The sequence below is a fragment of the Hoplias malabaricus genome, chromosome 13 (genome assembly GCF_029633855.1).
Source record: "Hoplias malabaricus isolate fHopMal1 chromosome 13, fHopMal1.hap1, whole genome shotgun sequence".
NCBI classification, from domain to species: domain Eukaryota; kingdom Metazoa; phylum Chordata; class Actinopteri; order Characiformes; family Erythrinidae; genus Hoplias; species Hoplias malabaricus.
The window spans coordinates 32,171,891-32,185,015 of NC_089812.1; the positions used below are offsets into that span (position 1 = coordinate 32,171,891).

Here is a 13,125-nt window from a genome sequence, read left to right on the forward strand (position 1 = left end):
ATGCTTTTATTGTACAATTATATCAACTTTTATAATAATTTAGCCTATTACTGTGTTATTATGAATCACGACTGTTTTATGTTTGTGTGAATCTGATTAATATCTGTGTATGTCACTTATATCAAGATAAACAGTACATGCAAAAGCAGTCAGGTTTTTTTTGTATTAAACTCATTAGCTTTGAAAACTGCAAGTGTCATTTGAAACTGAGGGCAGTTACTAAAAATTAACAAAGTCAACATTTATAGTGTTGTTTGTGGTTCACTTGATTCAGATAGATATATTTATTCATTGTTTATATAACCACTAATCCAGTTCAGTGTTGCAGTTCAGATAGTTATATATCTGCTTCAAATAAAGAACAAACTAAAGTACACTAAACTGAACTGGTTTTTTAATCATCTTTGAACAGGCTCGTGTGTAAGGTTTATGTAGAGCATGTCTGAGAGGTTTTTAATTAGTTCATTAAATAAATAACATTAAGGCATCTCAAATTTCTCTAGCATTTCTACACATACCACATTCTGACAATGACCCAACATCAGAGGTGCAAGTCTTTCTTTTCTCTTTCTGTTGAATGCAATGTTTGTCTTTATTGCTGGGCGCACTATATTCTTCTCAGTGAGCAATGTTTTGTGGAACCAGAATAATAATAATAACAAAAAATTATGAGACACACATACCTTTTCATGTATCAGCTATTCTGAAAATGTTTTGTGATACAATAAAATAAAACAATAGAATTTCAGGTTTTGTTCACACATTTTGTTATTTTTTTAATTGCATTTGTATTAGCAGAAATGGACTGGGTGAGATACAGGAAATAAACTAATAACTCTGATCCCGTTTTGTAACTGCTCTAGGAAACAGCACACACTGACCATGTGACCTTGTCTGTGTGGTTTTCCACTGGATGTCAGTTGATAAGTGGGGGTTGGATGCTGAAACGTGTCCTCAGGCGTGAATGAGTGAGAAAATATGTGAGTGTGCGGTGCCCTGTGACAGACTAGTGCCCCGTCCAGGGCTCAGGACCCACCAAATGAATGAATGAATAACACATTTTTTGGCTGTGAAACTGCACAGTATGGTGTACTGTATTTCTGTTATTTTCTAAATTTACAGTTACTGCAGAACGTTGATTCTTAACATGTAATTACGCGTAGCAGCCAGCAGAGGGCTCACTAACTTCAGTCGGATATGCATACAGCAAACTCAGTAATTTGGAGGTCATATTTACTAGCAGTAAGATAAACTAAAATAAAGGGCAGTGCATATTCTACAAGTGTATTATAAAATAAATTTGAATGTCAAGATGTCAAGGAAGTGTGGGTGATTTTTATTTTATTTGTATTTTATTTTACTTGATTTTGTGGAGAACCAAGAAATGAAGCTTGCATATGAGAGCTTAGTTAGCTATAGCAAAATTTGTTAATTGTAATGTCTGAAATATCACATGATGTTGACATGCAACCCCATGCTAGGAATCCTTATATATTTAGGATTGAGTTATTTGAGATTAACTGAGTATTGTGTACCATAGCAAACCCAGTTAGCTAACTTAACTCATTATCCCATATCATACTACACGGTGTGGGGTGAGTGCTGCTTTTGGGGCAGGAGGATACATAGAGAGAAATGTGAGAGAAATGTTGTTCTTCGGGCTGGAGTACTGTTTTTGTTTGGAGTAAATTATTCTTACTTAAACAATGTTTTAATGTCTAATTTATTGCTTAATTGTGCGCTTAAGGCAGAAATGTACTGTGTAGTGTAACAATGCTACTCTAATGGCAGGGGAAATATACTGCTGTAAGGGCAAGGGGAATATAGCTACTGCTCTGAGGGCAGGGGCAATGTAGCTAGTGTAGAGTGGTACTGCTCTGAGGGCAGGGGGAATGTAGCTAGTGTAGAGTGGTACCGCCCTGAGGGCAGGGGCAATGTAGCTAGTGTAGAGTGGTACTGCTCTGAGGGCAGAATGAATGTAGCTACTGCTCTAAGGACAGGGGGAATGTAGCTACTGCTCTGAGGGCAGGGGGAATGTAGCTAGTGGAGAGTGGTACTGCTCTTGGGGCAGGGGGAATGTAGCTAGTGTAGAGTGGTACTGCTCTTAGTGCAGGGGGAATGTAGCTAGTGTAGAGTGGTACTGCTCTGAGGGCAGGGGGGATGTAGCTACTGCTCTGAGGGCAGGGGCAATGTAGCGAGTGTAGAGTGGTACTGCTCTGAGGGCAGAATGAATGTAGCTACTGCTCTGAGGGCAGGGGGAATGTAGCTAGTCTAGAGTGGTACCGCTCTGAGGGCATGGGGAATGTAGCTACTTCTCTGAGTGCAGGGGCAATGTAGCTACTGCCCTGAGGGCAGAATGAATGTTGCTACTGCATTCAGCAGAAACTGAATACATGCGTATATGTACACTTCATGGAAAATATTTTGAGCTGTGGTTACACAGTACATATCAGCTTATAGACATAAGGTTAATAACACAGTGTGTTTAAACATTTCAATCAAAATTTAATCTTGTATAATCCAAAAACGTAAAGGGAATACTTACGAGGCAATGATAGCTGATTTCAGTTGTTTCATTGTTTATCATATTGAAATATTTCAAATGGATGTACTGCATGTGTATGCACACTCTTATATCAAAACATTACTGCTGAGTGCTAAAAATGAAAATGTCACATTGCAAATTATATTTGTCTGAAATGCATTAAACGTTTTAATGGTTTAAAATGAATTTTTCTTTTTGCATAAACTTTTAAAACTTGTTCAGTTATTATGAGTATTGTGCTTCCTTCAGAAAATGTATATATTTTTATTTACTCTGAGTTTCTTTGTTTTGTTTCAAAACAGTACTTTCATTCTCCATACATTCCTGAAGCTGTTGCCTGTACTGCTGCAAATAAGGAATGGTTTCCTGCTATCATATATATCTGATATCATGGGCAAATGTTCAAAAACCTGCCAGCCACTTTTCACCCCTGGTGTAGAAAAGACTGTAAGCACATATACTGGAAATTATAGAATAAAAAATTACTTCATCTGGCTGATGGAGATTCTCAGTTGGAGGTGACTTTAAGGAACCTTATGGAAGACTTACTCCAGGAACTGCAGAAAGTTTATATATATATATATATGTGTGTGTGTGTGTTTGTTTGTTTCACTTATAAAAAGATTTTATGTATTAAATTAGCTTGGTCAAATCAGTTATTGAAGATATTGTAAACATGTACTAAAATATTTAATATATAAATAAATAATTGTCTCATAAGTTACGTAAAGTCTATATTTAATGTTGCTGAAAAAGACATGACACGAATCAGTTCATTCTAATTAGTAAAAAAAAAAGTTGTGGAAAGTGTTTGTTCAGAAAAATCTCTTCAGTTATGTTGTGTTTAACCCCGATTTATGTATACATTACGATCTGCTGCCCATTGTACCAAGAACATTCCTTCAGTGAGAGAAAGAGCAGTTACACATTCCTATTCTGGCACAGGAGAAGGCAAATATGAGAATAGCATTTAATATTTATCACCACTGTAACACAAACTTAACACAGGGTTTGTTATCCAACTGTGGCAGCAAGATTCAGCACAATTAAACACATTTTAATTTACAAAACACTCACAGTTAAATACATTTAATTTACAAACACTGGTCATGATGGAAGCATATAAGATAGTTTAACTACAAAAGCATATTTTGCCATCAGAGCATGTATAAATGTAGTCAGGTTAACCACTGGACTAGGTATGTTCCCCTTTCCATGTTCAGGGAAAAATAATTGTTCATTAGAAAAATAAGAGAAATGCAAACTTGCAGGAGAATAACAATTCAAGGAACTAAGTGCAGGGAGGTTATGATGCCAGCCCTCAGCAAAGGTCTGATGGTCATTGTGGAGATAGTGATGAATCACCCAATGCACAAGGAATATGTGCAGCGTGTCCAGGCTATGCAGAAATAGCTTCTCATAGCTTTTTACACATCACAACATCGTTGCTCATTTCTACAACATGAAAACATTTATTGGTTAGAATGCATGGCACATTGATATTTAAGTTGCTGTCACACAAAATATCTTGTATGCGTCAAATACCTATATATGTTAACATAGTTATTCCTACTAATAGCCTACATTCCTCCTGTCCTCAGAGCAGTAAGGCACTACACTAGCTACATTCTCTCTGCCCTCAGAGCAGTAGGTACAGTCCTCCTGCCCTCAGAGCAGAAGCTACATTCCTCCTGCCCTCAGAGCAGAAGCTACATTCCTCGTGCCATCAGAGCAGTAAGGCACTACACTAGCTATAGTCCCCCTGCCCTTAGAGCAGAAGCTACATTCCCTCTTCCCTCAGAGCAGTAGCTACATTCCTCCTGCCTTCAGAGCAGAAGCTACATTCCTCTTGCCCTCAGAGCAGTAAGGCTCTACACTAGCTATATTCCCCCTGCCCTTAGAGCAGAAGCTACATTCCCTCTGCCCTCAGAGCAGTAGCTACATTCCTCCTGCCCTCAGAGCAGAAGCAACATTTCTCTCACATTTCTCTCTATGTATCCTTCTTATAGGCAGCACTCCTGCCCCAAAATCAGCACTCATCCCACACCGTGTAGTATGATATGGGATAATGAGTTAAGTTAGCTAACTGGGTTTGCTATGGTACACGATACTCAGTTAATCTCAAATATCTCAATCCCAAATATATAAGGATTCCTAGCATGGGGTTACATGTAAACATATAGCTAACATAGCTACCAGTCAATTATGTGATATTTCACAGTCATTACAATTAACAATTTTTTTTGTGAAAAGAATTGTAGATATTAAAACACATTTTATTTGTCATTTTTTTATATTGTAGAGTGTATATCCTGACTTAATATTTTTAAATATGAACAAAAATATAATCCACAAATGTTGTAAAAATATATGAGTAAAACAGGAAACAAAAAATGTTGCCATTTACAATATTAACAAAATATTTAACCCTTATTTGACCTATATAATGACTGAAACAACAAAAGTAAGTCTTATTATGAAATACATGTGTTTTATAAAATCTATTACACTTTTCATCTATAAAATTCTACTGTTGCCTACATTGGTCAGTTTCACACCTCTAATAGGCCCCTAAGGAAAAAAAATCCTTACCCTCACACTGTTTGCTGCTGTTAGTGACGGTAGTGAGCTCTGACTGCAGTCTGTAGCCTGGGTCACAGGTGCAGTTGTAGCCACCAATTGTGTTTTTACACTTTGCGTGCTGTCCACATATCTCCAGATCCATTTGACATTCATCAATATCTATTACAACACAAGAAAAAAGTCCTTATGAATTCAGTCAGCTGTCATTAAACACTTAATTTACTGTTTTGTCAAATTAAGGTTCACACAAATCTCAGCCAATAAAACAAATCTGTAGACATTTAACCCTCCACCAAAAGGAGTAAAAAACAAACAAGTAAAACCCACAGACATCTTGCCAACAAACCTGCAGTGTGAACAGTGATGACAGTGAATTAGTTTGAATTATTAGATAAGAGATGTCAAAATGTGTTACTGGGGAATGTGTAGAACATGCACTGTGCTGGAAAACCTGGAGGTTGGTGATGCTTTACTTTTGTTTCAGTAACACAGTATGATACAGCCTATGTTTAAGAATGTACTTTCCACATATGTACCGTGTATTTTTTGTATATACAGTGTAATCAGCCATGTGAGCTTTCCTGAGACTTAAACATTTAACACTGCTCTTAAATCATCAGGACCCCCACAGAGCAGGTATGATTGGGCTGCTGGATGATTCTCAGCAGTGACACTACATATTTTCCACATTTTCCTTGCAGTGATAAACTTTTTACTTGGTCATACAGGTGCTGCCATGTGCTTGAGCTTAAAGATTGATAAACACGGCCCAGAAAGTTTCAGGAGAATGATCACAAAAACACAAATCATATTTATTTTGTCTTACCAACACATGTAACCCCTTGACTTGCATTAAAATAATCTCTTCCGTTGCTGGACATAAAGCCCTCTTTGCATATGCAGAAATAGGAGCCAGCCACATTTTCACACACAGAATTGGGTCCACAAATATCACTGGTCTGTCTGCACTCGTTGATGTCTGTGAAAACAGTGGAGATTCTGAGGTTTTCTGTTTATATTTGTATTTCTAACATTTTACTTTTATTCAGAACAACTACAATGTGTAATCATGTTAATGTTGGTGATTTTGGCATTTGGCGTCTTACCAAGGACTCACACTGGTGTAGTGTGTACTTGACTAAACTAGTAATGAAACCCTCTTCACCTACACTATACAAACCACTATTGTGTTGAACCACTTGGGTAATTACAAACTATTATATAATAGAATTACTGACCTTCACATCCCTTGCTCTTGTTGTAACTGCCTACCTGGACAGTTTATAATTTATTTTATTTTTTGGTTAATTCCCCTTAAAGACATTAAGAACTGAGGCAGAACAATATGTCGGCAAGGGTCTCCTGGGGGACACGTTATATGCACGGATAACACAAGTAGCAGAATGTTTGTCTTACGTAATTTTCAAAGTTAAAATAAGTGTTTAAAGTGTTTTCACGTGTCAAGGAACATTCTAGATCAAGCCATATACTCACTTTGTTATTTAATGCAGCCAATGAGGTTTGTGTTGTGTTTGAATGTTATTTTGTGTTTGTGTGATTAAGTGAAGTTGAAATATTGAATTGCTGCTAATGTTGCTAGTATGCATTTAGCTATAAGTTTACGTGTAAAGCTAAGGATTAAATTCATGTGGTTTTAATGAAGTTAAAAGTCAACATTGACACTAAGAACTAATTCATAATGAATAAATGCAAATGCATAATAAATAAATGGTGCACATTGGCAGTAGTAGCTGCCAACTGTGTTGTGGCAAAGTACATTGGTTCATCAAACTCACACTCATTCTCATCTGTTTTAAAAAATTAGGAATATGCTTACATTAGATAATATTAGACATTTTTTTCATATCACAATAAATAATTTCACATTCTATAAAAGTGAATTCTGAGAGTAACCCTGAATAGTCACACCCATCGTTTTCCAAGAACAATGTTCCTCGTGCTTTGTGTGTGTGTGTGTGTGAGAGTGTGGGAGTGAGTGTCACACTGTGAAGGACTGGTGCCCCCTCCAGGGTGTGTTCCTGCCTTTCGCCCAATGATTCTGGGTAGGCTCCGGACCCACCTCGACGCTCAACTGGATAAGTGGTTACAGATAATGAATCAATGAATGTTTTAAATTGGACAGTGATGATATCAGAAAAGCTGATTATAAAATGATTTGCAACATGTTTATGGCCATAGGGCAAAATGCTTCTAATTTCTTTAGTGAAAAGAATTGTAGATATTAAAACACATTTTATTTTTCATTTTTTTATATTGTAGAGTGTATATCCTGACTTAATATTTATAAATATGAACAAAAATATAATCCACAAATGTTGTAAAAAGTCCTTATGTATTCAGTCAGCTGTCATTAAACACTTAATTTACTGATTTGTCAAATTAAGGTTCAGACGACTTTCAGCCAATAAAATAAATCTGTAGACATTTAACCCTCCACAAAAGGAGCAAAAAACAAACAAAAAACAAACAAGAAAAACCCATAGACATCTTGCCAACAAACCTGCAGTGTGGACAGTGATGACAGTGAATTAGTTTGAATTATTAGATAAGAGATGTCAAAATGTGTTACCGGGGAATGTGTAGAAAATGCACTGTGCTGAAAAGGTTGGTGATGCTTTAATTTTGTTTCAGTAACACAGTATGATACAGCTTATGTTTAAGAATGTACTTTCCACATATATACAGGGTATTTTTTTGTATGTAAAGTGTAATCAGCCATGTGAGCTTTCCTGAGACTTAAACATTTAACACTGCTCTTAAATCATCAGGACCCCCACAGAGCAGGTATGATTGGGCTGCTGGATGATTCTCAGCAGTGACACTACATATTTTCCACATTTTCCTTGCAGTGATAAACTTTTTACTTGGTCATACAGGTGCTGCCATGTGCTTGAGCTTAAAGATTGATAAACACGGCCCAGAAAGTTTCAGGAGAATGATCACAAAAACACAAATCATATTCATTTTGTCTTACCAACACATGTAACCCCTTGACTTGCATTAAAAACCTCTCTTCCGTTGCTGGACATAAAGCCCTCTTTGCATGTGCAGGAATAGGAGCCAGGCACATTTATACACTCAGAATTGGGTCCACAAATATCACTGGTCTGTCTGCACTCGTTGATGTCTGTGAAAACAGCGGAGATTCTGAGGTTTTCTGTTTACATTTGTATTTCTAACATTTGACTTTTATTCAGAGCAACTACAATGTGTAATCATGTTAAAGTTGGTGATTTTGGCATTTGGCGTCTTACCAAGGACTCACACTGGTGTAGTGTGTACTTGACTAAACTAGTAATGAAACCCTCTTCACCTACACTATACAAACCACTATTGTGTTGAACCACTTGGGTAATTACAAACTATTATATAATAGAATTACTGACCTTCACATCCCTTGCTCTTGTCCTGGGTGAAATTCAGTCTTCCTGAACGTTCCCGGTATCCTGGTGCACACTGGCAGTAGTAGCTGCCAAGTGTGTTGTGGCAAATTGCATTGTCACCACAGATTGGGACATCAAACTCACACTCATTCTCATCTGTTTTAAAAATTAGGAATATGCTTACATTAGATAATATTAGACATTTTTTTCATATCAGAGTAAATAATTTTACATTCTATAAAAGTGAGTTCTGACAGTAAATTCTGAAAATAGGAGCGTCCTATATGTGGCATTTCTGATATTAGCACATAGTTTATAATGCTATAAGTGTGTCATTCTCTTGAGCATGAGTTTATTAAAAGACTGATTTTATGTTGCAGAGAATCATTACTAACATTTTACTTTAGTAAACTCAAAAAAGAAAGGAAACAGATAAATATCAGAAAAGTTGATCTTAACTATAGGGCAAAATGCTTTTACTTTTTGGTAGAAAGAACAGTAGATATTAAAGCACATTTTGTTTGTCATTGTTTGACATTAGTTCAATTTTATTTAAGTAGTTATTTAAGTATTTGTGTTAATCAGATTAAACCATGCAGAAAGGGGTCCTCTACAATCTCTTCCTGCTCCAGGTCAGGATCAGATTTATTTAAACAACAAGAATGTAAAAGTGTTTCTGTGTTTTTTAAACAGACAACAAGCATCTATGCTGATACAGGTAGCTGATATGCTCCATACCTGTGCAATTTCCTTGTACAGGTTCAAAACCTATTGGACAGGTTCCAGCTGCTACAGGTAAAAGAACACCTGTGGAAAAACATGCCTTTAATTGCAGTAAGAAATCATTTAATGAAACACATCAGAAAAAGTGTGTTAAATACTTAAATATTTTACATTCAAATTAACTCATGGAAAAATGTTTTAATTCCGTTAACCACACTCACATTCCGTCTCTCAGTCATCTACTCAATTTCTCACACATTCACTCACATACGCCCTTCACAATTTCCCTTACTAACTCACATATTCACCTACCAATGTGTGTTTTTGGACAGTGGGAGGAAACCGGAGCACCCGGAGGAAACCCACGCAGATACAGGGAGAAAACACACCACACTCCTCACAGACAGTCACCCGGAGGAAACCCACGCAGACACAGAGAGAACACACCACACTCCTCACAGACAGTCACCCGGAGGAAACCCACGCAGACACAGAGAGAACACACCACACTCCTCACCTGAAGCGGGAATCGAACCCACAATGCACATATTCAGTGTCAGCAGGCCCGAATGGAGCAATGCTGTACAGTGTTTTATTGGATAAGAGTGGAAGGAATTACATATGCCTCACTTATTGTTTCACTGCCATGACGCTACAATATAACAATAGCACTCATATTCTATTTTGGTAAAAAGCATGCTGGGAAGATTGAAGGGGATGTCCCCCCATTATTTTATTTTTGCAAAGTGAAATCAAGTAATAGGGCAGTACGGTGGTGCAGCAGGTAGTGTCACAGTCACACAGCTCCAGGGACCTGGAGGTTGTGGGTTGGAGTCCCGCTCCAGGTGACTGTCTGTGAGGAGTTGGTGTGTTCTCCCTGTGTCTGCGTGGGTTTCCTCCGGGTGCTCCGGTTTCCTCCCACAGTCCAAAAACACACGTTGGTAGGTGGATTGGTGACTCAAAAGTGTCCGTAGGTATGAGTGTGTATGTGTTGCTCTGTGAAGGACTGTGCCCCCCCTCCAGGGTGTATTCCTGCCTTGCGCCCAATGATTCCAGGGCCCACCGCGACCCTGAACTGGATTAGCGGTTACTTCTAATATAGTTACACTCTCCCTTAATTTTTATTTCGTTGTGCTAAAGTATCTGTAAGTTTTAGACACAAGGGTCTAAGAGCTGACCCTATCATTGCTGGATTGTGAGTTCAGAGTCGAGATCACAATTGACCTCACCCTCTTCCCCGTCACTCAGCACACTGCTAGCCCATGAGGGCACCTATTACTATAACTACATTCTTTAACAGCCTTACACTGATCATGTTCTGGAGCCTATACCCAGATTCACGGCGCTGAAGGCAGAAACACACACTGGACGAGGTTAATACAAATATAGCCATTGTCATTCTCCAGTTGCACATCTTGCGCATGTAATGGAAATTTTTATATGCCTCTGTTGAAAGACCCTGTCTGCTGTTTTGTCTGTATATTCAATTCTAACCATTAACCCAACTCAGAAATAGTGTATGTCAGGTCAGTTTCGAGGTCAGTGCTTTATCAGAAACAAAATATTTTGTCCTACATCTTGTTTATCAGACTGGGATGTCTCTAAGGAAACTAAGCTTGCAGAAACTTAGAGTGATTATCTTATGCTTATGACGTATAAACTACCTTTATAAACTCTCTGTGAAAACATCTTCTTTGTCCACATTCACATAGTGCTCTGTGCTATTGCGTGTTGACCACCTTAAGGTTAATAAACCACTTTCTGATTGCAAATGCTCTGTTAGATTTCAATTCTTAACACTTGTACTTATTTTCTCCACCACAGCGCTTGCCTACGCAAGACTTATGCACAGATCAAGGGTTTTTACTGCTTCTTTTCAAAGATGGAGAAACTGTTATGTGTGGTTCTTTTTAAAATGTTTTTTGTTTAATTTGCACTAAAATTTTCAGATAAAGTTTTGGCCTGAAATCCATCCTAAGGAATTAATTTTATATTATTATTTCAGATTTTTCACTATTTCTTTTTATTATTTCGCTGCTGTCCAGTAAAAAACAAGCATCGTCCAAATTAATAACTTTACAGGAGAAGGAGTTAATAAGGAATTTCAATGAATGTACAGTAACAGAAAATATTACTAATCATTTATATAATTAGTAATTATATAATATATAATATTTTATAATATATAATATATAATGTTTTCCACATCATTTGAACTCAGCAGCTGTCTTTTACATTGTGTAAAAGATTTTATGATAAATGCACCAATAGAAATACTCCAAAATTTCTTGGAATACATTTATTTTTACATTTACTTCCATTGAAATTTAATTAGAAATTTAAGAAAACAATGACTCAAGCACATTCAGAGTGTAACTCTTTCTCTGAGGGAACATTTAGATGCCCATTGCCGTCACTGTGAACAATTCTAGTTTGGTAAGTTTCCACTGAGCATTTTGCATTCAAAATTGGGTTCATTTTAATACATTTTAATCCTAGCCCCTAATTATGAAGAATTAAACAACGAATAATAATTAAGCATTTAAAGCTCGTTTGATAGTTTTCTGAATTGTATGCACAAGCCTTAGATTATCACTGATGCAGATCATCAATGTTAGCATTACAAAGGACTTATATAGTAAAAAAAAGTGATGTCAGAGCAGCGTATATTACACATCAAAATGTTTCCACAGTCAGATCTTAATATTGCAGTTTTCATGCTGTAAAGGACTACTATTCACTATATTCCACTCTATATGATTATTAAAATGACAAAGTATATCTCAATGGTTGGGAGGGTATGTTGGATAACATCACTGCCCTCCACCTGACCAAGGTTCTGTTCTTCATTGAACTCCATGCCACTCCAGGAAGTGCACTTACATCATGTATGATAAACTACATCTCTAAAATGATTAAAAGGTCTGAATCATGTCTAATGTTTTTTTTTTTTCATTTTAGAGAATTCCTTTTCTTCTGAGTCAAGTTTCCCTCTGGGTGGAAACCACCCACCACCACACATATGAAATCTAAAGATCAACTCACCCAAAAACAGATGATGTAGACATGTCATGGTGAAAGCTCAGGTCAGGATTTTGTCCAAGAGATTCATTCAACTGAGGAGCTCTCTCGAGATGTTTAACTTCAGTGTGGTGCCCCTTCCCTTACTGGACCCCTTTGTTTCTTTACTGACGTCTGAACAGTGTTACGGAGGCACCCAACGTCACTGGAGTTAAGGAAAGTGAAAGTCCAGTGGTGAACCTTCTGAGTGCTTTCTGTCTGGCTGAGATGAAGGGGAACTGTGTTTAAGCCAGGCCCTGCTGAATCAAGCCTCTCTGCTGAAGGGGAGGTGTCTTTGCAATTTCAGAGAAGTGGAGGTGTTTTTACAATTTCATCATTTTGCTGTGAAAATAAAAAGAGTCTTTTGTCATGGAGCCACACCCACTGGTCCCATGACAGCCGGGTTTGAGCTAGACCTGCTTATCTGTGGGTGTCTTTCTATTGACCCCATTTTCATTCGGTCTATTTGTACCTCTTTTAGCAGATGGAATTTAAAACACTTGTTGTTATAATGCTATGTATATATAATTTATTTTTTGAATCTCTGGTCCAAACCCCTGCACTTCAATCTCATGGCTATATATATATAAAGTACTTTTAAATTCACAATCTAAAGAACCTACTTACAAATTTGGGAGGAAAAGATAAACAATACTAAAACAATTAACAGAGACATATGATCTATTTTCCGCATAATGATAATAGTCATTAAAAAGAAATTAATAGAAATCCCCAGCCCTAAAAACATTAGTAAAGTAAAGATGTTGGCTGATTACAATTTACACTTCAACTCATACTGGATTAGGCGCT

General features: G+C 37.1%; 1 protein-coding gene across 2 annotated transcripts; it reads right to left on the reverse strand.

Moving 5' to 3' along the window:
- Positions 1-3,348: 3,348 nt before the first annotated feature.
- Positions 3,349-12,511, reverse strand: LOC136665033 (adhesion G protein-coupled receptor E2-like). Of its 2 annotated transcripts, XM_066642579.1 has the most exons (7): positions 12,301-12,511; positions 9,271-9,339; positions 8,536-8,688; positions 8,124-8,276; positions 5,955-6,107; positions 5,138-5,287; positions 3,349-4,000 (listed from the first exon to the last, which is right to left on the reverse strand). In XM_066642579.1, the coding sequence occupies exons 1-7, from the start codon at positions 12,326-12,328 to the stop codon at positions 3,963-3,965; spliced, it is 744 nt and encodes a 247-aa protein (XP_066498676.1). In that variant the 5' UTR covers positions 12,329-12,511; the 3' UTR covers positions 3,349-3,962. The 2 variants fall into 2 exon arrangements, with proteins under 2 accessions (XP_066498676.1, XP_066498677.1); XM_066642580.1 differs by lacking the exon at positions 5,955-6,107.
- Between the last annotated feature and the right edge of the window lie 614 nt (positions 12,512-13,125).